The following is a 27,713-nucleotide window of genomic DNA, read 5'->3' on the forward strand; positions in this document are numbered from 1 at the left end:
GAATGTTTATTTCCAAATCGAGGCCACAGAAACAGAAACTCCCCCTCCCTGACCTCTGCCACTCCCATCGGATAATTCCTCAGCCTCCACAATAAGACGCCTCTTTGGTCCATAAACATTTCTAGAGAAACCCCCGGTTTACAGCTCAACATGTTTTGACCGTGGTGCCTTCTTTGTTGCCTCCTGGGACAGAAGCTCGTTCCAGAAAGCCACTTTCTCACTTTTCAGCTTCTCGGCTGCCTGAGTGTTAACACCAATCTGAAGGTATCCTTCTTTCTGGTCATACGCTGGCCAGTGGGGAAGCCCCTTCCCATTGGGATTCCTAGAACAAAATCAAACAGAAATTCCCCAAAGCTGCTGTGTGGTCTTGGACCTCTGAGATTGTCAGGGACCCCCCTGACTTCATTTCTGCCAAAGGCTCAAATGCCTCCAGAGATAGGAGGCTGACCATGTCCTGGGCAGCCAATCTATCACGGGGAGCTCTCATCTCAGAGGTCACAGGGCGGGGCGTTTGACCATCACACATTGGAAGCTCCCCCCACCCAACAGACACGCCCAACCCCGCTCCATGTCTGCCAGCAGCTCACCCATTCCGAGCAAAGTTGGCCCAAAATTTCATCATCATCTTGCTGAGGTTGATCTCTTCTTCTGAGGCACCATCTGTGGGGAGGGGACAAAGCCAATGCTGCTCAAAGAGTGGTTCATGGGCAGTAGCAGCACTTGAGAAATTGTTAATAAATTCAGAAATGGGGGCCTTACTCCAGACCTACTGAGTCTGAGTCTGCATTTTAAGAAGATCTTGGGTAACACAAGTGGACTTTAAACTTGACAGTTACCAACTGAGGCTGGGCTCAGTGAAGGGCTGCAGTCGATCCATAAGCTGACTGCCTTGTCTTCTGTGCCCACGCGACTGCCCTTCTGCCTTTAGTGTTTCAGGGACACACCCCAGGGTTGCTGCTAGAGTAACCCCACTCCCAGGATGCTCTCCTTTGGGTCTTTTCTCAGTGTCTTTGATCCACACACATTTTCATAGAATCTGGAAAATAACTGAGCTCCAAGATCCCGCAAAAGTCACCCAACCAGGAAATGCCCAGAGGCATTGTGTGTAATGAACAGTTCTGTGATGTGTCACACACAATTTGTCTGTAACTACTAATGGTTAAGGCATTGAAGACATCTGTGAAAAGTTTTTATTTTTTTTAATATTACACACCTAGATATATTATGATATTAAAAGATATGAGTTTTAGACAGATAGATGATTGGATAGAGAGACACACATGTTAGTCCTGATTCAAGGTAAATAACAACTCTAATTTTACCCTCACGCACATTCTGATGTGTTCTTGTGAGGGCAGAGTGAGTGGTGGCCTTCTAGCCCTGAGCAGGGCCCTGCGGGTGACCCAGCTCCCGTCTTGCTAATGCCCGGTCTGGATTCTTACAGTGACCAGGGTGAGGGCACAAGGATTCACATTCTCCATCAGGTTCATTAGAGCAAAAGGATGGTTGGGACCTTTGTCCTTCCACCCTGTTATGGTGAATTCAGGAAACTAAGACCTGGAGAGAAGGAGGAACCTGCCCAAGGTCACCAAATAAACTTGAACCCAGATCTCCTAACTCCAAGTTCATAGTCACCAAAGGGCCATCACCTTGCAAAACTGGAATCCCGAAGACAGAGGACTGTTCATCCCCATGGTCCCCTATCACTGTCTTGGATTTCAGCTCTGATGAGAATCTTGGGCGATACTGAAATTCGTACATGTAGGTTGGGACTCCAGCATCTGGAAAACATGGATTCATACATGGTTCATTTCAGCAGACGCACACCTGATGGTATCAAGGTCTCCGGGGGTCTGTGAGCAATCAGGAAATTGGGGGCACGCCTAGTCCTGAGTGAATAACAACAGTATGAATAGCAGCTGCCCCCTGTGAGAACCAACCGTGTGCCAACCTTGTGTGTTCCTACAGGAAGCCCCTGGTTATGAGCACATGAAAAATTTTGGAAAAATTTCATCACTTGTTTAAGGCTGCGTAGTTGGTAGAGGTGGAAAAGGATTTGAGCTGGGTATTTATTGAATGAGTAAGTGAAGAGTGAATGAATGAATGTTGAAACCTTGAGTAGCTCCATTCTAAATAAATATAGGGGCACTGGGTCAGTTCACATAAGCCCCTTTTGATCATCCATGTACAAGGACATCCATACATGCACACTTTATTGTATTTCATTGCTGACAGGCTAGTCTTCATTTCCTTTGAGAATACCTGCAGCCTGACAGGTGTCTTCCATTATGTCCATTTTTGAACCTTTCCAGTGATTTTCACATGTATTCCAAGAGTGAAGTAAATTCAAGTTGTGAGCCTGAACGTGCGGATTTAAACACAAACCTATGCAGAAAGGGGAAAATTTGCTCCCCGTGTCTCAGGAAACCTCAATCCAGTATTTCCTTTTTGTCCGTCCTCTCACATGTCTTGATTCCTGCGTGGCTCAGGGAGTGTGCAGCACTGGCAGAAGGAAGAAGGGGCTGAGGAAGGGGACAGTCCCTCTCTCCTGGCCTCTCTCCTCCCCTCTCCTCTCCCCTCTCCTCTCCCCTCTCTCCACCCCGTCTCGAAGCCCCAAGAAGAGTCAGTTTTCCTGCTGATGCTTTAGCAGAGATGCTCATCTTGTTCCTTCAGGGCTAACTCGTGGGCCCCCCACCTGGGGAGCTCTGTGCTTTGCACTGATCGTTATGCCACAGCCAGTGACTGTAATGGGGAAGGGTCAGGCCCCAAGGCAGACTGGTGGGCAGATATCACAACATCCCCTCCCCACCTTGGGGATACTATCACATTTGGAAAATGCCAAAAAAAAAAAAAAAAAGGAAAATGAACAAAATGATCACTTATAATCGCACTGCTCAGAGTGCAGAGTGCTCTGTTAATATTTCAGAACTTATTCCACTTATGCATATAAAATTATGATACTATTGATAATTATGTTATTACATATGCCCATAATAATTGCTTCACGTCATTAAAATTTCCCAACAAAGTAGTTTAACAATATATGCCATCCCAACAGGAGGATGTAAAATAATTTGTTTAATTGCCTCCCTCATCTCCCACCTTTGCACTTTGGTTTAGCAAGAGGTGGTTTTTGGAAGAAGCAATCCTCTGTGGTCCCACAAGCCACTTATTAAACAGTTGCTTCAAGGCTGTGGGCTTCCCTGGTGGTTCAGATGATAAAGTATCTGTCTGCAATGCTGGAGACCCAGGTTCGATCCCTGGGTCGAGAAGATCCCCTGGAGAAGGAAATGGCAACCCACTCTCGCCTGGAAAATCTCATGGACAGAGGAGCCTGGTAGGCTACAGTCCATGGTGCTGCAAAGAGTTGGACACGACTAAGTGACTTGACTTTACTTCAATGTCAAGCAGAGAATGCCGTAAGGAGGGGCTTTAACCTTGGCTCTACCATTTTAAAGTTTTAGAAAGAACTCATGATCCAACCATAGGGGAAAGAACTTTCATGAATGAGAGAAATTATTTTTGGGAGCATATTGCCCAAAAGATATTTTTGTTCATTTTTTTCTTTTTAACATTTCTGGCTTAAACTTCTGAGATTTATTAAATTCCTACAACCACAACACAAGTCTTCAAAAGAATAAGTAGGGCACAGGTTTGAATAGTAACATTTAGGAACAATAAGAAAAGCAGAGGGAAGGAAATAGCTAGCAATAAAAAATACACAAATTTAAACAGTGTGATGTTCTTTTTTCTCTATTTGGTAAGGAGGGGCTTATGAAATTGGCAGCATTATTTTTATTTTTTAATCTGAGTATCTTAACAGAGAGAATTAAGAAATACTCATTCTTATATACTGGAAGCAATTTCACAATATGTATCAAGAACTTTAAAATGGTCCTACAAGCTAGCCTAGTAATTAAACCTTTAGTAACCAAATCTAAAAAAAAAATCATCAGAGATTTCATTAAAGATATATGCACATCAGGCTGAGCATAATATTTTACAGCATCAAAGTATGGTCAGCCTGCCTCAATATCCAGTAGGACAGGAATACTAAAGTAAATTTTAATGTATTATTCCATGAGATAATAGATGCTTTTTATGAGTTTTCATTGACATTGAGGAAATGCTTACCATATAGGATTCCATGAAAAAAACACAATATAAAATTAATATTTAAATTATATGTAAGTCATGGGAAGATTAATGAAGAAAATATGTCAAAAATTTATAGTGGATATTTCTATGAATTTTGAAGGCTTCCAAGGTTAGAGCTAGCTTTGACTATAAATTTGACTAGAAACTAGAAATTTCTAGTTTCTTCTTTATGTGTTTCCATATTTTCAAAATGTTCTACAACTATAAGATGCTAATTTTTATATTCAGAATAAGTTCTCTTCTGTATAAAAAAAGACTTAAGACAAGTACAAAAAGTTAAAAAAAGGAAAGCATAATGTTAATGAAGTCTGGGAATTCCAAGCAAAAATGACTCTGATGGGGGTCCGACACATCCTGACTCACCCAAGATGACTGGGTCAACAGACAATGAAGCAGAGGAAACCACATGTATGGAGAGACAAGACCACTTTGTGAGAGAACAGCTCTGACCCCAGGCCGCCCCTGGCTGAAGAGCTTCATCAAGACCCTAGGGAGGAGGAAGGGTAACCAGAACCTATCCATGACTGTATTGAACTGGGGGGACCTGGTAGGTCAGCTGTAGCTACTTTTTATTATGCTTATAGAGTCCCAAATTCTAAAACCCTTCTAGCATGGTTAGAAAGAGTGATCTGGGTCAGAGAACCACGTCCTGCCTTGCAGACTAGGTGAGAGATAGCTCCTGGAAAGGGAGGGTCCTGTGAGGACCTCAGCAAGGCACTCCAAAAGGACACCTCCTGTCCAGGTGAGCTCCTCCATCCTTGGCCTCATGCCCCTAGGGCCCCCTCACACACAGTCTTGGGATATGCTAAAAGGTCCTGCGATAGACCCAGCACACACTGGCATGGAACAAGGCCAGCTGCAGACATCAACATTCTCCAGACCACTTGCCCCATACCTCCCTCTGCTCAGTCCTTTGGGTTTTCTTGGTCCCAGACAACATTCCTGATCCGACACTTGGCCTCATGCTATCTCAGCTCCACTGGTTAACAAACTAGTCTGAAGCTATCTCTGACCTTGGAAGGTTTCTAAGACAAAACCTCCAATATTTGCCCTGTGGCCCCACAGACTACTGTAATTCAGGTGAGGGACCCCGGGGCAGAGACTGTTGGTGTCTCCCCAAGTCCCCTGCTTCTGGGCACACTGGCCAGAGTCCCACCTCCTGCATCTGTAGCTCTTTGCCTGAGGTCTTCGGCAGCCAGAGACCATTCTGCCCACATGTGCAGCAGATTAAAGCACCAGGGAATTAACTGCCCTTGGGAACAGCCTTCAACTGATGACTCATCAAAGCTGGAGGATAAATACCCCAGCTCTCTTGCCACTGACTGGGGAAAACCCTGAGCCACGTCTTCTGCTGGTTTCCCAGTGATTCCCCAGCCCCAGGTGCCCGTGGTGGATACTCGCTTGACAGCACAGTGTAGACTGACTTCCTTGTCCATCCGTGTCACTTCTCCACTCCTCTACCAGTGTTATCTGGGATCACCCCAAATACACTGCCTGCATTTAGGTCCTTCCTCAGAGTCTGCTTCTGGTGGAAACCAAAATAGGACAGTGCCCCACCCCTGGCTATGTGGAATGCATCTTGAAGTTTTCTTATATCTTTCTGTGCTGAGGGTTAAGACAGAATACAGTGTGAAGCTGGTGGGGTCAGGGTCCCTCTCCTGTCCAATGTCGAAGACTCACCTCTGTGGTAGCGGGCCGTGTTCACAGACGGGACACCAAACAACCTATCTGCAATCAAGTCCAGGAGCAGGTCTTTCTTTTGGACGGGGTCATGTGTCCCTCCTAAATACTTGTCAGTGGCCACTGGAGCCAGTTCCTCAGGGATGTTCTGAAATAGATCAAAAGTTAAAGTGACCACCAAGCCCTAGTGAACAGCCCTGGCTTCCCCAGCCAGGGAGGAAGGCTTGCATTAATGGTGAACTTCTCAGGCCCCATGCCACCACTCCTGCCCACCCCTGGTGGTGAGGTGGAAAGGCAGAAAAATAGGAGCTGAACCCCCCTGACCCCTAGCCCCAGTCTTCATTTTGCCATCAGATGCTCTGAAATTGGAAACAAGCCCCTGCCCCTCTTTGGTGCTCAGCCAGTTTCTGTGATTTCTAGAGTCTTACAAGGATGGGGTAGGACTTCCACACGAATGACGTGGCCATCTCCTGGTCCATCTTGCCTGCAGTGAGTGGGAAGCCCATGAGCTGTTAAAACAAAGGTTAAGCAATTATGAAATCATCAGGAAATAGCAGGAAAAACCAAAGTGACCAACAGACCAAACTAAATGGAGGCTGAAGGTCACTTTGTCATGCGTTTTTGATGAGTTTTGGACTCAAATGGACTTTAATATCCAGAGACCAAGGAGTGTAAAGAGGATAATGTAATTGTTAAGGGAAGCTGTCCTAGTCCTTGTGTGTGTGTGTGTATATGTGTGTGTGTGTGTGTGTGTGTATGTGTGTGTGTAGACACACACAGACAAACAATTAGAGTCCCCAGAGTGGTCCAGACAGACAGGGAAGATTTCGGCCAGCCTAGGGTTGAAGTGAAGGGCTCTGGGGCAGATGACACGGACCCACAAATACCCTACCTGTGTCAGATAACTGGTAAAAAAAAGTGAAAGTATTAGTAGCTCAGTCATGTCTGACTCTTTGCAACCCCATCGACTGTAGCCCAACAGGCTCCTCTGTTTGTGGAATTCTCCAGACAAGAATACTGGAGTGGGTAGCCATTCCCTTCTCCAGGGGATCTTCCCGACCCAGGGGCTTTACAGGCAGATTTGATAGTCAGATAACTGAGAAAGCCCCAAATCCTGCCATTATGACTTTGGTCCTTTGGTATAACCTCTGAAATCATTCTGAAGAACCGCAGAACTACAACTCCATTAAAGCTCAGCCCTAAGAGACTAGACCAAACTCCAGGACAGCTAAAGAAGGCTTAAGGCCATGTCCCCAGGATGACCGCAGGCCCCCTTCAAGAGCTCTGGGCTGCCAGGAGATTTTACTGTTTGTTTCCGCCAAAGCCTGGTGATAGGCAGGTAGGTCCCTGAACTCCCTCTTAGAGCAGTTACTTTAGAACTCTTGTAATTATAAATCTTTTCTTTGTCCCTTTACATGTAAATCTACCACCCAAAGCTGTTTCCTCAAGGACCTGAGAGCCATCTCTATGAAAAACAAACATGCAGGGGATAATTCTTGCTCTGTCCTCCAGTCCCTGTGAAAAGATAAAGGCCTAAGTTCAGTGGGAACATTGATTCTACACACTGCCTCCTGTCATAAGACAGAAGTTTGTTTCTTCTCCAGATAAATGCCAGCTAACAAATCCAGGTGGTCCAGTCACATGGACAATCCACCCCACCCCACCCCACTCCCACCCACTCCTTAAATAAGCTCCAGGCTTTCATTTCAGGGATTGGATTCAGTTCACGATGGATCTTTTCCCTAGAGCAGGGGTGTAACTGAATCAAATCTGTTACCACGTCACCTAGTGTCCGGCTTTGTTTATCTTTGGCAGAAGGGAAAGCCCTTCCTAACTTTTGAAGTCAATTTTAACCCAGGAGGAAGCAGGCTCCTCTGACTCTTTCCGTGAGATGAGTGAGAGCATGGGTGACCAGGGGTGATTTGTGGGGAAAGCATGAAAACAGCAAGCCCTAGGGGAGAGGCTGCAGGTCCCAGACCTCACTCTCCAGAACCCCCGAGCCCCTGGCCCCGTCCAGGCCTTGGGTTTCATCTGCCCAGTGACGATCTCCACCGGCCCTCCTGGAACCAGCATTTCAGGATCCATGGATGGGGGGACAATCACAGAGTGTGTGGGGACGTGGGTCCCCAGGGCTACATCTCCCAGATGACAGTGTGGACCATCAGAGATAGTTTTCATGGAAATGTCAACTTTTGTATGACGGGGACAGCTGGCCTGGTCCCAGAGAGAGGTCTGTGACCAGAGATGGGAGGGTGATGGGATGGGAGACAAGTTTATGAGGCCTACGCTTTCTCACCAAAGGCAGAATCCAGCCAAACTCTTGCTTGTTGATTCCGACGATGTAGGGAACGGTGCTGAAGTTCTTTTCAGCCAGCATCTCTTCTGGCATCTTTGGCAGCAGCACTCCGTCAACCACGGTGGGCAGGAAAGGATAGGTCTGGGGAAGAGGGCAGAGTATTGTCTGTGCTTCCCCTTCCAGGTCACACCCGCATCCCTGTCTCCACCTGCCGGAGCTCACAACCAGTATCACACACCTGAGTCCTAACAAAGAGGGATAACTCTGTGGACCCCAGAGGGTAGGACTCTGACCAGGGGACAGCAGTGGCCAGGTGATGGGGACAGATCTTCAGTCAATTTGGTATAAAAATATATAATATAATGTGCATATATTTGAAGTATCTATCTATCTATCTATCTATCTATATGTCTCTTTCCAGTCTCATTCAGCTCTCTGTATTTGTGATACTTAAGCTCTAAAAACTTACTGTAACGGACTTCCCTGGTGGACCCCAGTTAAGAGACTGTCTGCCAATGCAGGGGACATGGGGTTTAATCCCTGGTCCGGGAAGATTCCGCAGGCCTCAGGGCAACTAAGCCAATAAGGGCTCAGCGGTTCCCTGGGTGATGGGACTGTAAATCCCTTGGCCATCAGCCTCAACAGTGCTGCCCACTGTGCTTTTTTTTTAATCTGCCTTCATCTCATAAAATCACAAACATAGCTTGTTTTTCATGGCTTCGTCACACGCTATAGATGTTAATTTAGCATATTCCTAAGCAGCTCAACGAACTGATCGGCAAATAATCTTTTCCTTATTCTGGATGCTACGCATTGTTGATTCATTAACACTGAATTCTTGACCAGCAGCACTGTCATCCATGCCTGAAGGCAGTTTGTCTAATACTCGTATTTCTCACAAGTCAGACACATCGTAGGCTGCCTGCACTTAGGCACACTAGACAGCCCTTCTGTCTGTGGTCGGGATTATTTTAAACAGCAAAACTGACAGCACAAAACTCAAGAATGCAAAAGGTGGCACTAAATAGGACCATGAAAAGATATGTTAATGGTATTAGAGATGAAACAAAAAGACAAAAATGTAGCTCCTTGTTTGATCTCTGTGAAGAAAAGGGAACCCTCCTACACTGTTGGTGGGAATGTAAATTTGTGCAGCCACCTTGCAGAACGGTATGGAGGTTCCTTAAAAAGCTAAAAATATTATCATATGACCCTGCAATCCCACTCCGAGGCATATATCCACAGAAAACTCTAATTCAAAAAGACACATGCATCTCAATGTTCACAACAGCCCTATTTACAGTAGCCAAGACATGAAAGCAATCTAAATGTCCATCGACAGATAAATGGATAAAGAAGATATGGAACATATGATGGATAGAATATTACTCAGCCATGAAAAAGGATGAAACAATGCCATTTGCAGTAACATGGGTGGCCGCAGGGATTACATACTAGGTGAAGTAAGTCAGAAAGAGAAGGACAAATGCCATATGATATCACTTATATGTGGAATCTAAAATATGATGCAAATGAACTTATTTACAAAACAAAACAGACTCACAGACAGAAAACAAACTATAGTTACCAAAGGGGAAAAGGGGTCGAGTGGGGATAAATTAGGAGTTTGGGATTAGCAGATACAAACTCCTATATATAAAACAGATAAGCAACAAGACCCTACAGAGGGAGCTATATTCAATATCCTGTAATAAACCATGGAGAAGGAAATGGCAACCCACTCCAGTGTTCTTGCCTGGAGAATCCCAGGGACAGGGGAGCCTGGTGGGCTGCCGTCTCTGGGGTCGCACAGAGTCAGACACGACTGAAGTGACTTAGTAGTAGTAGTAATTAAACCATAACGGAAAATAATATTAAAAAGATTGTGTATATATATGTATAGTTGAATCATTTCACTATATACCAGAAACCAGTCCAACACTGCAAATCTACTTAAAAAAAAAAAAAAAAAAAAACTTTGTTGAATGACTAAGTCTCATTTGATCCTCTCTACACCTTTTAAGGTAAGACTCCCCAGGGAGTCTGCAGAGAGGCCAGGACTGAGATGCCACAGAAGTAATGCCATCAGAACCTGGTGAAGGGAAGCGTTGGAAGGTGGGAGGAGACGAAGGAGATGGGAGACTGCTGTTGGAGTTTCCCACATGGCTGGGAGGAGAGTGGTGTCCTGAGGACTCAAGACTCATGGCTCCTTTCCCCACATCCCTGCAAACAGTGCGACTTGCACAGTCAGTCAACCTGAAACCCCCCAGGAGATGATCCGGGCTCCTCCTGGAGGCTTCTGAAGAGCCCCTTACCCAGTCATCTCCACTCCCCACAGTGGAGGTTTCTCGTTCACCTTCTCCCAACAGGGCGTTTTCAGGAATGTAAACAAGACCATGGGCTGTTTGGGGACAGGGACACAGAGTTGGTGATGGAGAGCACTGCCTGGGGGTAAGGGTACTGGGTTCTAGTCTGATGACTGGTCTCCTCCTGGGGCCACCCGGACATTACTCTAGCTCTCTCCGGGCGTCAGCAGGGTAAACACAAGGAGCTACTATGGCTTCACATGGGAGAATTCCTGTCATTCATATGTAACTGGAGCTGAAAGGTGTCAAGTCTTAAAACCCATAATAAAGAAACCAAAGGTCCTTACCTTTGTTGGGTCTCCCAAGAAATTAAGAGTGAAAAAGTTCTGTGAAGACAAAGACAGAGGTTGTGGTGAGGAGGCTTCCTGGGAAGAAAGCTGACCTCTGTGAGCTGTCCCAAAGGTACCAAGTACTCCTTCCTGGTGCCACCCTGGCTGGGCTGAAAGGAAGCAGGCACGACACCCTCCCCTGGGCACCAGCACAGGGAGCAGGTGTGGGATGGGGGAGGGGAGCTCTGCAGAGGACTGTTGGTTGCCTGCCCTGCCCTCCACCCATTTCCCCTTCTTCTTCCTCCAGGCAACAACACCCTGATTTTCCTTTGGGGGACCCCCTCTCCCCAACTCTCACTCCATGATTACAGGCATCTGTATGTGACCTCAGATGCACCAAATCCCTGAATACAGGGACTACTTCAGCGGTGGACATGTGCCCATGTCAGTTCAATAGAGTTTACCCAAAACTTTTGCTGGAGTTATTGGGAAAGAGGGTTTCTAAGCAGATAGGATGTAAGACTAGAGTATTGTTGTTTAACTTCCCTAGGGGCCAGATCTGCCTAAGAGTGAAGCCAACACAGAAAGGTAAAAGCTGAGGGATAGAGACTGATTCTTAATAGCATCATATGTGCATCCAGATCCAGCCACGCCAGAAGCCGTCAACTCCTGGACTTGTCCGTGAGTTACCAGAAGATTCTGTCACAATATATTCCTCTCTCTTCTCAAAGCACTTTGAGATGAGTTTTCTCATCTTGCATTAGAAAATCCTGACTCCTACAAACTCACTGAAAATTCTCTTTGTTGTAAGTTTACCACAATTGTACTGACATTATTGTTATACTGTAGCTAACAGGCCTGACCAGTACATATGAGGTCACCAAAAACGGTCTCTCCATTATGTGTTGTAGCCCTGCAATCCAGGTGCATGTGTCCATGTGTGTGTGTCTATGTGTGTGTACTAGGGTGAGAAGGTAATCATGGAAACACTTCCACATGATCTCAGAAAACTGAGGAGGATTATAGAGGCTCTGGGTTTTACCAAAGTTACCAATTCTCCCTTTATAAACTGGACCTCATGTACCACATTGAGAGGTGCTGAAATAAATTCACATCCTTTCAGGCATTAGAAGGCAGTTGTGTTTTCATTCTTTGAACATATTGGTCACATCATGTGAGCCTGAGAAGCCAGGATCTAAGTCCCAAGGCCACACTGGAAAGGGCTCAGAGTCCAGTGTTAGAGACTTGTTTCTGGGGGTCCAGGAATACCCTCCGAGTCCAGACAGAGAGCCCAGGTGCTTAGGTTACTCTGGGCTTTCTTTCAAACCCTCCCCGACAGAGAGGATAGTTTCTATTGGCCTGGGTGCTATATTTCTGGGTGTCCATCCTGCTGTGGCTTCTCTGTGATGACGCACTGCCACAGACATCCATCAAACCTCACAGGTCACCTTCTCTGTGAAGTATCCTTGCTTAGTACAACAAATACTTCCCCTCTCTGTATGCCTACCACACAGAGCCCACAAAGTATGTGGGTGTGTTTCTCCCTGGAAAGTTCCTTGTGAGCAGGGACTATATAGCTGATTCACGTTCACATCACCCTCCCTGCTACCACCCCTCCCCGCCGCACACACATTTAACCTAGATACATGGATGGATGAAGTGGTCAGTAGGTGGAGTACTGGTGAGTCAGATGGACAAGTGGATACATGGAGATGGGTGATGGATGGATCACTGATTGGAGGGACGGATGATGGAGTGACAATACTGGTGTCTGGATGGTGCATGGATAATTAATAATAGATGAATGAAAAGTTTTGAATGGATTTGTGGACTGGATAGAGGAATGATAAGATAGATGAATAAATGAATGGATGGTTGGATAGATTAATGGGTTGATGTACAGTTTTCCTAGAATAACAACTGAGGCAGAGTCTTAAAAAAATCTAGAAAAGTGGCCCACCATTAGCTTAAAAATGAAAAGGTTTCTAAGTTAACTAAGATAAATTGTGATAATCTTTCCAAAAATATTTGTTTTTTATATTTCTGTCCCTAAAGTTCAGGATGGTAGTTACCTCTGAAATATACAATGTTTAATTTTTTAAAATATATCTAAAAATGAGAATAGAAAAAATGTTTTGATAGATCTAGAGGATTATTAATTGTTCATTATGTTCTTTTTTTGACTTTGCTAAAGTTTGAGATATTCATAATAATAAATAAAAACAGTTCCCCATTCAGATCCAGAGGCTGACACTGCTTCTGGGAGGTGAGAAACTGTCCCAGGTAATTTTTCTAGGGCAAGAGGACTGAAGCTGAAATGGTGAAGCCTGGAGCCATGTTTCCAGGGTTGGCGGCTTGTTTTTCCAAGAGAACTGATGCACTTACCATCTTTTGTGTTATCTCCAAGAGCTCGTCCTCCGTCTTCTGGCGCAGGCAGTGAACAAGGACAGCCGAGGTGATGGTTTTGCACCCAGCAAAGGCAGCAATTCGCTACAGAGATCACAGGTGACAGCAGAATTCAAGAGTCACTTCTCTTCCCTCCATCAGTACTGAGGTGTTCTGTCCCAACCTCAATTTCTCAAGGCAGCCAGAGGTAGCAGAAAACACCCGAGACCAGGACTTCCCTGGTGGTCCAGTGGTTAAGAATCCGCCAGTGCAGGGGATCCGGGTTCATCCCTGGTCTGGGAGGATTCCATCTGCTGCAGGCAACTAAAGCCACGCACAACTGCTGAAGCCCCTGCACCCCAGACCCCATGCTCTGTAACAAGAGAACCCACCACAGTGAGAAGCCTGTGCGCCACAACTAGAGAAAGCCTGCACACAGCAATAAACACTCAGCACAGTCAAAAATAAATACATGATTTAAAAAAAATAATAATAAAATTAAAGTTTAAAACACTAAAAGAAGAAGAAGAAGAAAGAAAAAGAAAATGCTCCAGACCAGTTTGCGTGGGTCCTGGGTCCCAGTCATGCCGATTATACAGCCTCTGCTCTGTTACTTTATGTCTGTTAAAATGGGCACAATATCCTTGAAACTGAAGAGAGGTATCATGGAATGGAGCTTAAAAATGTGGAATCCACAATCCCACTATCTAATTTCAAATCTTGTCTCATCCAATTAACAGCCATGTGGCCTCAGGCCAGTCACTGGCAAAGTGAAGCCAGAGGGGAAGATGCAGCAGAGAACTCAGGCGCCAGGATGGTGGGGCACTGGAGAGTGTGCACACTGGAGACGGGTCCAGTGTCTGACATGCAATCAGTGCTCAGCCATAAGAAGTGGACAGAGTAGGGGGAGAGAGAGAGGGAGGTAGGGCAAGAATAAGAATCTTAGATTCCTTCATTATCTTAGATTCCTCCCTTTAAGTGAGGCTGCTGGCCCTACCCCTCCACCAACCAGCCCGACCAAAATGCTCCACATCACTGACTCTAAGGCACACTCCTCAGCAGGGCCTTTGTGTTGCTCACCCTTCCCTGTCTTCCTAACATTCTCCAAATAAAGGCAAAGTCCCCACTAGGTCCTATGTAGCATGGCCCTGCCAATGGCCGCATCCTCAGCTCTCTCCAGGTGCTGTCTGCACTTTCTGCCCTGGCCATATCAGCCTTCCTCACCCTCTCACTTGAGATACCTGCTCCTGCCACAGGACACTTGCTCAGGATGTTCCCTCTTCCTGGATATTCTTTTCTTACCAAGTAATTTACTGCTCACCCTTCTCATCTCAACTCGTTGATCATTATTTTTTCCAGGAGCCTTTCCTGATAACTTCTCCCTACACACTGGACTAAGTGCTCCTTTTGGATTCTTTTGACATCAGGTACCTCTTCTCTCGGAGAAGGCAATGGCACCCCACTCCAGTACTCTTGCCTGGAAAATCCCATGGATGGAGGAGCCTGGTAGGCTGCAGTCCATGGGGTCGCTAACAGTCGGACACAACTGAGCGACTTCACTTTCACTTTTCCTTTCATGCATTGGAGAAGGAAATGGCAACCCACTCCAGTGTTCTTGCCTGGAGAATCCCAGGGACGGGGGAGCCTGGTGGGCTGCCGTCTATGGGGTCGCACAGAGTCAGACACGACTGAAGCGACTTAGCAGCAGTAGCAGTAGCTCTTCTCTATTGCTCTAGTCACAGTTGACATTTTACAAGTTGTGCAATTGTATAACTATTACTCTATCTCCTAAATTATAATAGAAGCTTCATGAGGTTGCCAGATGTCAGATTATATCAAAACTACTTGTTGAGTGAATGAATGATTGAATGAATGCTCCAGGAACCTACCCCAGTCACAAGCCCCCAGGGAAAATCCACTCCAGGCTCACATGAGGCCAATGAGTTCAGCAGACTCAGACACTGAGGGAGGCAACACAGATGCCACTGCCCACTGTGCAGCCCCTCACCCCACCTGGCACACTTTGGGACGCATGTTCAGTGCAAAGTGCGCCGGGGCTGGCAGTCCAGAGTCACGAGCCCGAGTCCAGCTCTGCCCTCATCACTGGCTGACCTTGACAAGTTCTTCTGCTCTCTGCCCCAGTTTGCTTAGCAGGAGAACTGGGAGGTGGGGCGGAGTGTGTCCTCGCCCTTCCTGGTCAGCCACCCTCACTGCTATGATTCTCTGAGGATGTCAGCCAGACCCTGTGATAAGAAAGGGCCCTGACAACTTCAGCAGAGCAGAGCATGGTGTAGGGACAGTCCAGTGTGAGACCTACCTTAGCTTCAGCCTTAGAGTCCTTCTTGACCAGGCCAGGAATAAGGGCAACGCCACTCTCTGAGATGGCCCGGTGGAAGAGATTCTTGGCCAGAGGAGATAAAACCTGGGAGGAGAGTGGCAAGAAAGGGAGTTTATGCTCACAGGGAGTGGGGTCTTCAAGAGCTAGACCCATCCATAGCCCCATCCTGGACTGTTCCTATGGAGACCGTGGGGCTCAGTGGACATGACAAGTCCTTGCTTGAACTGACTGACCTTGTTCCCTAGACTGACCGGAGGGTCCAGCTTCTCCAAGAAAACCTCCTCTAGAGGGAACCAGGTGTACAGAGTGAGGCATAACAGTCAAAGTATCTGAAAGGCAGCTGGAAATTTCTAGCATCGATTTAAACACACAGTTCTAATTTTCCAATTCCATTACTCAGGATTTAAGGGAAATGATTTGGAGGCAAACAAAAATCTCCAAGATGTTCACGTTATTCATAACAGTAAAAAGTGGAAATAACACAAGGTGTTATATGACATTGGGTAAATAAGGTATTTTTCATTCTTCATTCAAAGACTAGAAATACTAATGACTATACACACAAAACATAAATAATAATTAATGGTTAGGGAAACATATATGCTATAATGTAAAGGAAGCTTTTTTGTTTAAAAATTCATACATATAGATAGATGATAGATAGGGTGATTCATGGGAAAAGGGCTATTCTGGTGGCTCAAATGGTAAAGAATCTGCCTGCAATGCAGGAGACCTGGGTTCAATCCCCGGGTTGGGAAGATACCCTGGAGGAGGTCATGGCAACCCACTCCAGTATTCTTGCCTGGAGAATCCCCAAGGACAGAGGAGCCTGGTGGGCTACAGTCCACAGGGTTGCAAAGAGTTAGACACGACTGAGCGACTAAGCACAGAACAGCACAACAGCATGGAAAAAAGACCAGAAAAATGAAACTGTCCATGGTGAGAATCACTGGCTAATGGGATTGTGGATGAATTTTTATTTGAGGGGGTTATCTATGATTTTCTTTTTTCTCCATTTTATAAAATATAAAAAAGTTTTCCCTGAATATTCAACTATGATTCCACATGTTTTAAAAATATAGTAATAGTGCTCAATAGTGAGGTAGTTGGAGTGTTTCCCACAGCTCCCAGCACCTTCTAATCTGGCTTTCCAGCTTTGCTTCCCGTGGTGTCTCCCCCATTCCCATTCCCCACACCACACTCCCAGGTCCTATCTGTGTCCCTTGTCGCCTGTCCCATCCCCCATCCCTCCTCTTCTTCTCCTTCTCCCCAGCCCAGCTCCATCCCTCAGCCCCAGAGACTGCTGCCCTCCCTCCTGGGCATGGACAAGCCCCCAGAGCCCTCAGAGGGGACCCCCAACCTGTTCCTAGTGCTCGTGTCTCCCTGAACTGTAGGCCTGGCTTCAAGTCAGACAAGGACACCCAGACCAACCTCATGGTCAGCTCCTCTGATTAATCATTTACACCCACCCCTAATCTCAAAAGAAGTGAGGTGAGTCCTAACGTTAAAATGATTAAGAAGGAGAGGATGAGCTCAACCGACACAGGACAGCAAGAGAGTGTCTGTCGCAGCTGTGGCTGCAGCTACGGCCCTGGAGGCTGAGCTGAGTCCTGAGCTTCCTGGGGGCCAAGGGGAGTCTGGCCATTAACTCTCCACCATCTGATGCTGCACAGAGGTGGGTCAGCCTTGAATCCAGATCTTGAAAGTAAAGGTCCCAGGACTAGATGGGCTGGTCTGCAAGGGGTCCCATCAGCAGCCACATCAGGGCCAGGAAGACTTACAAGAACGGAGACACTTTCCGCTCCTGCTGACCCTCCAAAGATGGTCACAGAGCCTGGATCCCCTCCAAAGTTGGCAATGTTCTCCTGGACCCAGTGCAGCGCAGCTACCTGGTCCAAGTGGCCCCAGTTTCCCCGGCTGTGCTCGTCCCCTGTGCTGTGAGTAAGAGAACAGGGTGGGGTTGGGGGCAGAGATGTCCCGGCAGGGCCCTGAGGACCAGAGATGGGGCTGGGGGTCCAGGGGAGCCTTCTGGAAAGGACTGGGCTTCCACAACCCTGACACAGGGTCTTCATCTTCTTCTATCCTATTCTGCTGTAGGGCTCTACATATCCATCCTTTATCTATTGACTGAGCATTTCCTATGAGTACATGGACTTCACAAATATCCAAAGAAGGGCGTTCCCGGTGGAAGAAACAGCAAGTGCAAAGGCCCTGGGGTCCAGTGAAGCAAAAGTGTGAGTCTAGGACATGCAGCTACAGAGGGTCCTGAGGCTCTGGGTGAGGACATCCATGTCGCTGTAAGTAAGAAGGGAAGCCATTGCAGAGATAACAAGATTCCATTTATGTCTTAAATGATCACTCTGGTTACTGTGGAACCAAGAGGATTTGGTGGTGACTGAATGTGGGGAGTGAAAAAAAGAGAAGAATTCATGCAACCATGAGGTTTTTATCCAGAGTAACTGGAAGGGTGTATTTGCCAATAGCTGAGCATGAGGCCCTGTTGAGGGGACCATGGGAGCCAAGGGTTATGTCTGTTAGTGGAGGAGTGAGGTGCCCTCAGATGCCCCATAGAGAAGGTAGGAGGCACTTAATGGTGTACTTGTGGGCTTCAGTGGAGAAAAGGGACTAAAAATAGGAAGCCTGGAAGTGCTCCCTGAGGTCACTCAAGGAATCAGTGGGACAAAGAAGGAGATGCACAGAGGCTGAGACAGGAGGAGGAGGGCCAGGGAGGAGCTGAGAAGGAGGACCCATGAGGGAGGAGGTGGCCAGGAGCCAAGAGAGGTCAGCTTTTCAAGAAGAACTGAGGGATCACGTGTGGATCTGCCAAGGTTGGCTGAGAGATGCTGGGGCATGGTGACCTGGACCAGAGTAGTCTGGTGTCTGGTTGGGGTGAAACCTTGGTTCATGTGGTAGAAGAGAGACTGGGGGAGAGGAAGTGGGGCGAGTATGTGCAGTTACACTGTCCCTGGGAGCAGACACGGGTCGTGGGGGGAAGAGCTGAAGGGTCTCCGTGAAGGGGACACATCCTGAGACACGACTCCCCTGGGACAACCCTCCCCCAGCCCACAGGTCTTTCCAGGGAGGTGACCACCTCTCACCCAGGCCACCCCCCAGCATCTCAGAGTAAGAGGTCCTGGCGCCAGTACATTCGGGAAAAGCTCAGTAACTGCCTGCTGGAAACCTGGTTCCTGTCCCCACAGAATCCACACAGGAGACTCAAGCCTTCACTTACGCATGTGCCAAGTTCCAGAAGGAAATGGGGTGAGTGGCCCAACGCTCCTCCCAGTAGATGTACCCCTGGAGTCAGATGCTCCTTACCACCTCCCAGTTCCAGGCACCCGTTCCTTCACCTACAAGACTTCACGGAGCTCCCACATGAGTCTACCCCTTCCTTTTTTTAAAAAAATTAATTTATTTTTTTAATTGGAGGCTAATTACTTTACAATATTGTGGTGGGTTCTGCCATACACTGACATGAATCAGCCACGGGTGTACATGTGTCCCCCAGGTCCTGAACCCTCCTCCTACCTCCCTCCCCATCCCTTCCCTTTGGGTTGTCCCAGTGCACCGGCTTTGAGTGCCCTGCTTCATGCATTGAACTTGGACTGGTCATCTATTTCACATATGGTAATATACATTTGCTTCCCCAGGAGATAAGATGTGTGAGCCTCTAAGTGCTGTGCTGCATGATAACTGTCATCTTAAAGATACTGCAACATGCCAGGCAGCAAAGTGAAAACGAGATAAGTAGTTCAGATGAGATAACATCTGGGTTGGGCTTGGTAGGAATAATAGGAGTGTGTCAGGGAGATTAGGTGTTTTATGTGTAAGAGCTCAGAAGTAAGTGCACCAGGGTGGCTGGGGAATGAGAAGGTAGGTGGAGCCCAATTAGGAGGGGACTCAGATGTCTTAGTAGGGAGCCTAGCAAGGAGCCCCTTGAGGGCTTGCATGACCAGAGTAGGGTCCTAGCACCCCCACACTCGGGGCAATGTGCCATCAGGAGAGTCCAGAGTCTTACCTGAAGAATCCCCAGATGCCCAGGCGGTACTGAATGGTCACCACCACCACATTTTCATGGGCAGAGAGGACCAGCCCATCACAGCTTGATGCTCCACCCATCAGCAGAGCTCCTCCATGGATCCACACCATCACCTGGATTGGGCGGGGTGGGGGGGGAGGACCCAACCACACAGGTTACAGAAAGCAGAGCTGGGGAAGACCTCAGAGGCAGGTTTGGTCACCTACCCATTCTCCAGCAGTGGCCCAGACCGCCACCCCACTCAGGGCACCCCAGCTGCCCCTGCCTGTCTCCCCTGCCCCAGTTCCACCTGCACTCAGCGCTCTTCATGCTGAGAGCATCATCATGGGAACAGCCAAGGCTCGAGCATCATCTTCTTTCCAACACTCCTACCACCCTCACTCCTGGGCCCCTCACCCAGCTCAGTACACTCAGCATGCAGAAGCCCTTGGTTAGAAGCTTGTTTCAGCTTCATCTTAGTTACCTTTTGTGTGGCGAATTCAACTTCTCATGTGAATGAATGATCGTGTCAAGAAGCCTATGCCCTGGGTGGTACCTCATCTTAATATGACTTCCTGCTGCCTCCTTCTGCTCCCCAAATCTCACCCATCCTCCAAAGACCGGCCTAAAAACCACCTCCTCCAAGAAGTCTTCAACCATTTGATGAATATGATCTGAAAACCTACTAGGTGCCAAGGACTGTGGTAAGAATTGAGGCCATTCATAATGCATGTCCCCAAATTAAGGAGTTCACATAGCAAGAAAGTGAGAATAGCTAAAGTTTTTGTTAACACCATCATCATGGGAACGGCCAAGGCTCGAGCATCATCTCCTCCCCAGCACTCCCACTCCTGGATCCCTCACTCCTGGACCCAACACCAGCCTTGACCAGTGGTTCCCACCGCTTACCGGCAGCCTGCTTCTCTTCATCAAGTCAGCAGGGGTGTAAATATTTAGGTAAAGACAGTCTTCAGAAAATTTAGTTTTAACAGTCTCCATTCCGTTGCTAATGAGGTCTGAGGTCATTTCCACCAACACTGTGTTTTGGGAGCACCTGGGAGGGGCAAGGAAAGAGAAGAACTCCTGATGTTCAATCAGAGCTGACCAAGGAGATGTCTCCTGTAGTGAGGCCAGGTCTTGGACTGGGAGAAGTAAGCCTGTAAACAGAGCTGTCTTACCAGATTCCAGACACTGGAATGGGTAGGAGACTACCTGGGGGGTCAGGATAGGGGGCTCTAGGGCTCACCAAGGTCTCTGGGGAGAGTGACTAATGAGAAGACCTGGCACCTCCCCCTTTCAGGAGCTTCGGAATGCATTGTGTCAAGAAGATGCTGCTTATGAGCCTGGAAGTGGACCATTTCCTGCATTCCCTGGTTGCAGCTGGCTCTCTGCTGCATAGCGAGTACCGGGTGCTTACGCTCCTCTACAGGTCAACTAGGAGTTCCAGTTCATGGGAGACTTCCAAAAACGGTGAGAAGCCACTCTGTTGGCAGTCATTTAAGGCATGCCACAGGTCAAGGGCAAAATATTTGTGGTGAACATTAGGAGAGCTTGGTTCTAGTTCTGCCTCTGCACTTACGTGCCGGGTGACCTTGGGCAAGTTCCTTCTCTGTTCTGGGTCTCAGTCTGCCACGTCTGAGTGCAGGGAATGATTTCTATAAGGGTCTTGCAGCACTGACATGCTAAGATTTTGTCAGCTCATCTCGTCAAGTGTTATGCATTGCCCAAATAATGGATCTGAAAGGTCTAACAGCGGTAACAGGCAATACTTAATATTTAAAAGACACTTGCTCCTTGTAAGGAAAGCTATGACCAACCTAGACTGCATATTAAAAGGCAGCGACATCACTTTGCTGACAAAGGTCCGTACAGTCAAAGCTATGGCTTTTCCCATAGTCATGTATAGATGTGAGAATTGGTCCATAAAGAAGGCTGAAGGCTAAGGAATTGATGCTTTTGAATTGTGGTGCTGGAGAAGACTAGAAAGTTCCTTGGACTGCAAGGAGATCCAACCGGTCAATCCTAAAGGAAATCAACTGTGAATATTCATTGGAATGACTGTTGCTGATGCTGACACTCCAATACTTTGGCCACGTGATACTAAGAGTCAACTTGTTGGAAAAGACCTTGATGCTGGGAAACATTGAAGGCAAAAGGAAAAGAGGGTGGCAGAGGATGAGATGGTTAGATGGCATCACCGACTCAAGGGAGATGAATTTGAGTCCAGGAGATAGTGAAGGACAGAGGAGCCAGATGGGCTACAGTCCATGGGGTTGCAAAGATTCGGATATAACTTATGGACTGAACAACCACAAAATCTTCAGATCAGGGGCTTCCCGGGTGGCTCAGTGGTAAAGAATCTGCCTGCCAGTGCAGGAGACACAGGTTCAATCCCTGATTTGGGAAGATCCCACATGCCACGGGGCAACTAAGCCTGTGAGCCACAACTACTAAGTCTGTGCTCTAGAGCCTGGGAGCCTCAACTACTGACGCCTGCGCGCTAGATAAAGACTGCACAGCGTCAAAGACCCAGCACAGCCAAAAATAAGTAATAAGATAAATAAAATTATTTTAAAAAAATCTTCAGATCAGACCCATGATATGGGTTCTATTATTATCCCCATTTTACAGTTGAGAAAACTGAGGCACAGAGAGGTTATAGAACCTGCCCAAGGTCACATAGCCATGAAGAGTCAGACTATGCACTGCTTATGTTTCCGAGGACATTATAAGCCACATTTCCAGATTTTCAGAAAGCAGGCATGGTGGCCCCCAGTACTGAGGTGCTTGGATGACATAGCTGTCAAATGACTGTCAGAGCCCCAAAGAGACCCTCTTGATTTCCATCCTGGAGGAGCTGTCCCCAGATCACCAAGGCAAGTGGATATAGTATTCATAAAAGGATACAATGAAAAATTAATGGGAAAGAGAGTTCAACATCACTAGTATTGAGATAAATGCAGAATAAACTCTAAAATTATATAAATAATTATGATGCTAATAATTATTATTATTTTGCCTACTCAATAGCCAAAATATTTTTAAATAATCTCAAGCATTGGCTACGGTCTGGTGAATGAAAGTTTTCATATATTAACGAAAAGAGTGTAGCTGGGACATTTTCGGAAGGAGATTTAACAAAAGGTGATACTGTTTTACTCAGAAATGTCATTTCTTGGAACTCAGCCTCAATTACTGTGAATGTGCATAAAGGTTTGGCTATAGGATGTTCATCACAGTGCTAATTATATTATCAAAAATATCCAGAACTTAATGGTCCCAAATAAGAGACTGGGTAAATAAACTATAACTCAATACCCAATGTAATGTAATGTCAGGCTGTGATATGTAATGACATATAACCATGTTTATGATACAAATGAGCAAAGCAGACATCCAAAGTATCTGTATCGGGCTTCCCTGGTGGTCCAATGGTTAAGAGTCTGCTTTGCAATGCAGGGACATCGGTTTGATCCCTGATCTGGGAAGCTCTCACACGCTGTGGGACAGTGAAGCCCGTGAGCCACAACGACTGAGTCCGAGCCCTACAGCCCATGCTTCACAACAAGAGAAGCCACGGCAGAGAGAAGCCCACGATCTCAACTAGAGAGTAGCCCCTGTTCCTTGCAACTAGGGGAAGCCCACGTGCAGCAACAAAGACCTGGTGCGGCCAATAAAACTTAATAATCAAAATTTTTAAAATTGTTAAAAAAAATAAAGAATCTGTATTGTGTGATATGATACTGTGATATAATAAGAAATGTGTCTTTGGTCTTCCCATTTCCTGCAAGGAGATCCTAAAGCCCTAGGAATTTCCTAAGTGAAGAGAGTGACAAACGCATCATATGTTGTGTTAATGAGGTGGTTCTGGACCCCACCTTAGGGCGGAAAGTAGCGGCAAGAGGCAGATCCTGGAAATCCCCAGAGATCCACGCATGTAGATGTCCTAGGTGTTCTGGGGGATGACTTTGACTTCTTTGCCCAACGTGGACACAGTGACTAGGACACACCGACCATTGCTCTCCTCCTTACTAGGCAGCAGTCACACCTGGGAGTTAGGAACTGGCGATACCCCAAAGACTCCCCACCCACACACTTCCTGGCCCACCTCACTCCCCAGCTGCATCGAAGATCAAGACAGAAGAATAAACAGAATCATTACTTCTGACCACTGCTCAACTCCTTGTTTTATTCCAAAGCACTTAGCCTATTCTTACATATTATTACTCTGCTACCTTGCATATTGCTCAGGATCTGTCTTTCCCTGCTACAAAGGCAAGCTGCATGAGGGTGGGATCTTTCTTTGGGTCACTGATGGATCCCAGGACACTAGAACACGCCTAACACATAGGAGGTGCTCCAGAAATATTGGTTGAATAAAAGGCTCTACAGTGCTGTGAGAATTCTGGAATGCTGGTAAGGATCTACAATATCTTGAGGATTTCAGAATAAAGCATAAGCCACTCAGAGGATTGCCTTGGCTCCTTCCTGCATCCCTTTGAGACTAACATCCCCACTGAACGATGCCAAAAGCCACACCCCCGGCTTACATGGGAGAGTAAGAGGTGGTATTCTTCACGAAGGTCCATGGTTCTGCAGGCTGCGGCGGAGCAAACCTCAAAGATCCAAGAGGAGGCTTGGCAAAAGGAATTCCCAGGAAAACGCCCACAGGCTGTGCAAATCCTTTTAAGCTGACATATTTTCCCAGGACTCTGCCCTGAGCGGTGTCCACAATAGGCGGTGAGGGTGGCAGCCCTGGTGGACATTGGGAGGAAATGAGGACACGTCAGAGGTGAAGGTTTGAACCGGATTCTGGGTGGACTTTGTTACCTTTGCCATGTGATCTTGAATGTCCTCTCAACTCTCTAAGCCTCAGCTTCTTATGTGAGAGAGAGTGAAGCTGACTATCCTTCCTAACTCACAGGGTCATCAGAGAGAGCGAGACTGGGGGTCACACTCTGTCTGTCCCATTCCCATGGAGCAGACAGTTCCTTCTCACTGAGCTCAAATGCATCTCCTGCAGTTGCCACGTCAGGCCTGGTCCTCCCTGCTTGGGGACATCCTGTACCTTCACAAGGCAGGTGGCCTTCGTGTTGACCCCTGTTCATGCTCATCTCTCAAGTCCTCTCTTGTCCATCCTCAACAGCTGCAGTTTGTTTAAGCATCCTAACAGAAAATGATTTCCAGCCTCTCACCCTCCCAATTGTTCCCCTTTAGATACAGATAAAACGACAACCTCTCCCTCAAAGCGTGTGGCCAGAACAGAGAAGAATAACCCAGATCTGGTCTTATAAACACATCTGATGATAACCTTCAAGAGACATGAAGTGGACAGATGGCCAATTGGCAAAGGTGAAAAAGTGGGTGGTGCTGTGAGGCACAGGCAGCAATGGTGACGGCGGCGGTTACCACCTGAGGTGCATGTAATGATGTGTATTGGGTACTTTCTCTGTGCCATGTGGACATTCCAATGACAAAAGCCTCGCTAGGGAAACATTAATATGCCCATTTTACAAAAGAGGTAACTGAAGAAATGGAGGAAGCCAGTATGGATCTTTAAAAGATGGAAATAGACTGACTCTACCCAGATAAACCAGCAGAAAGGGGATAATCAGCTTCTAATGTGCTTCTTACTCTGCTCTTCCCCTCAGTTCCAGGCCTCTCACAGTGTCACAGCACCAGGAAGAGGATTAAACCCAGTGTAGACTGGACTGTCAGAGCACTTGCTCTGGACTCAGGAGACAGGGATAGAATTCAGAGCATGATTTTCCAGCTGACCTTGGATACATACCTTTCCCCTCTCTGAGCCTCGGTTTTTCCATCTATAAAATGGTACAGATACATTCTGAGGGCTCTTACTGCACCCTTGTATTAACCATGTCTTCTATGCTGTGTATTCTGATGCTTTGACACTGGGAGCCTTGCTGATTCTGGGGGGACTGCCCCTCCCAGAGTTAGCCAATCCCTGGAGACAGGAATGAACTTTCTCTTCCAGCATGCCAGAGGCTGAACCCCAACCACCTTCTTTATCAGGCCCTCCACAATGGCCACTATCATCCTGCCCTAATCACTCCAAGGCAAAGTACCTAACAGTTGTGGGCACTCCCTAAGCCCTAGAGCGTGGCGGGGATTGGCTAGTTCCCTCACCCTATCCAGCCCACCCCACTAACCAAGATAAAGTTCTTGCCCTGATTCCTCCCTTCTTCCTCTGCCCCTGACACACCTGGTGCTTCACCTTCTAGCCCGCCAGGTGGTGTCACACCCCCACCTCTGGGAAACTGGGAAAAACAAACTATCTCTTAAATGGCAATTGGCTCCTGATCTATGGGCTTTACCACACCTCAGGGTGTCTATTAATACACTATAAGTTATAACAACTCTTTTACTTATGAATCACTGCTTTTTCACTTTTTCCAATTCCAGACACTCTTTAGAAACAACCCATTTCACACTTAGAACAGCCCAGTGATGTAGATACAGTTCTCACCTCCATTTTAGACGTGCAAAACTTAGACACAGAAAAGAAACATCCCTTGTCTAAGAATACATAGCTACTGAGTGCTGCCTTGGATGGGAACCCTTGTACACTGACTCCAGAGTGGACATTAATACTCCATTAACCCACTTTTGGAGAAGGCAGTGGCACCCCACTCCAGTACTCTTGCCTGGCAAATCCCATGGATGGAGGAGCCTGGTAGGCTGCAGTCCATGGGGTCCCTAGGAGTCGGACACGACTGAGTGACTTCACTTTCACTTTCATGCATTGGAGAAGGAAATGGCAACCCACTCCAGTGTTCTTGCCTGGAGAATCCCAGGGACCGGGGAGCCTGGTGAGCTGCCGTCTCTGGGGTCGCACAGAGACGGACAGGACTGAAGTGACTTAGCAGCAGCAGCAGCAGCAACCCACTTTTAGCCATATCTGGACTAATGATCAAGGGGGAAACAGACGGAGCTCGCCAAAGTCCTCAGCTGCTCAGCGATAGGTGAGCTGGTTGCCCTCCTGCACGTGGCACGGCCGGTGGGCTCCCAGTGGGTACCCTCCCCTTTGTCTCCTGTCGCCGCCGGGAGTTGGCAGAGCCTCAGAGTTCTGACAGCTCGCGCTGCTGTGGGACCTGGCAGCTTGTCACTGCTTTGCACTGTACGCTTCTCCTCCACCTGGTCCCCTACAAGGATTCCCAAAGACCGCCTGCTATTTGCATTTCAGGACGACTCACCCAAGCCGTGGAAATGGCGAGGGAGGTCAGGACGAGAGCGACGAGCCCCATGGTGGCAGGACAGCAAGCTCTTCGTCCTCAGGTCTCTGTGCCTACCGAGGGCCTTATGAGTCAGCCCAGTTCCCGCCCCCTCCAGCTTCTCCCCTAGCCCCGCCCCCGCCGCCCAAGAGCCTGAGGAGACAACAGAAAAGCTCTCCCCGCTACCGAAGATGAGAGGGCTGACGTTTCCACGGCCAAGCCCGTCCAGGCCCCGCCCTCCAAGACTTTGACTTTTATCAAAAGAGCTTGCATTAAACTTTCTGATTACAGGTAACCACTGACTTGTTCAACCACAGGTTTCACAAGTGTTTCTCCCTTCCTGGATTCTAACCTTAGTGCACTGTGAGCTACCCAAAGCACGCATAAGCAAACAGAGGTCTTTAGACAAGGGCACACTTTGGTGGAACAAAAGACTGGATACAAATGGGAAAAGGAGTACCTCAAGCCTGTATATTGTCACCCTGCTTATTTAACTTACATGCAGAGTACATCATGCGAAATGCCAGGCTGGATGAAGCACAAGCTGGAATCAAGATTTCTGGGAGAAACACCAATAACCTCAGATATGCAGATGACACCACCCTTATGGCAGAAAGTGAAGAAGAACTAAAGATCCTCTTGATGAAAGTGAAAGAGGAGAGTGAAAAAAATGGCTTAAAACTCAATATACAGAAAACTAAGATCATGGCATCAGGTCCTATCATTTCATGGCAAATAGATGGGGGAAACAATGGAAACAGTGAGAGACTTTATTTTCATGGTCTCCAAAATCACTGCAGCAATGAAATTAGAAGATGCTTGCTCCTTGGAAGAAAAGCTATGACCATCCTAGACAGCATATTAAAAAGCAGATGCATTACTTTGCCAACAAAGGTCCGTCTAGTCAAAGCTATGGTTTTTCCAGTGGTCATGTATAGATGTGAGAGTTGGACTGTGAAGAAAGCTGAGCG

The 27,713-nt window shown here is 47.2% G+C and overlaps 1 protein-coding gene across 1 annotated transcript; it reads right to left on the reverse strand.

Annotated features, from left to right (window-relative positions):
• Positions 1-27,254, reverse strand: LOC102281437 (liver carboxylesterase). Its single transcript, XM_070386765.1, has 16 exons — positions 27,242-27,254; positions 26,725-26,895; positions 26,548-26,673; positions 24,061-24,265; positions 20,420-20,564; positions 19,511-19,644; positions 17,274-17,427; positions 15,472-15,576; positions 13,155-13,259; positions 10,788-10,826; positions 8,135-8,275; positions 6,267-6,347; positions 5,839-5,986; positions 1,650-1,781; positions 588-660; positions 1-322 (listed from the first exon to the last, which is right to left on the reverse strand). The coding sequence occupies exons 1-16, from the start codon at positions 27,252-27,254 to the stop codon at positions 139-141; spliced, it is 1,956 nt and encodes a 651-aa protein (XP_070242866.1). The 3' UTR covers positions 1-138.
• Positions 27,255-27,713: the final 459 nt, after the last annotated feature.

The sequence above is a fragment of the Bos mutus genome, chromosome 18, assembly GCF_027580195.1.
Source record: "Bos mutus isolate GX-2022 chromosome 18, NWIPB_WYAK_1.1, whole genome shotgun sequence".
Lineage (NCBI taxonomy): Eukaryota > Metazoa > Chordata > Mammalia > Artiodactyla > Bovidae > Bos > Bos mutus.

Excerpts from the sequence above, each read along its gene's own strand:
- LOC102281437 (XM_070386765.1), bottom strand. Across the intron at positions 24,266-26,547 it reads GACAGGAGACAAAGGGGAGG|GGCTGCCACCCTCACCGCCT; the intron begins GTACCCACTGGG and ends AATGTCCACCAG. Across the intron at positions 323-587 it reads GCCAACTTTGCTCGGAATGG|GAATCCCAATGGGAAGGGGC; the intron begins GTGAGCTGCTGG and ends ATTTTGTTCTAG.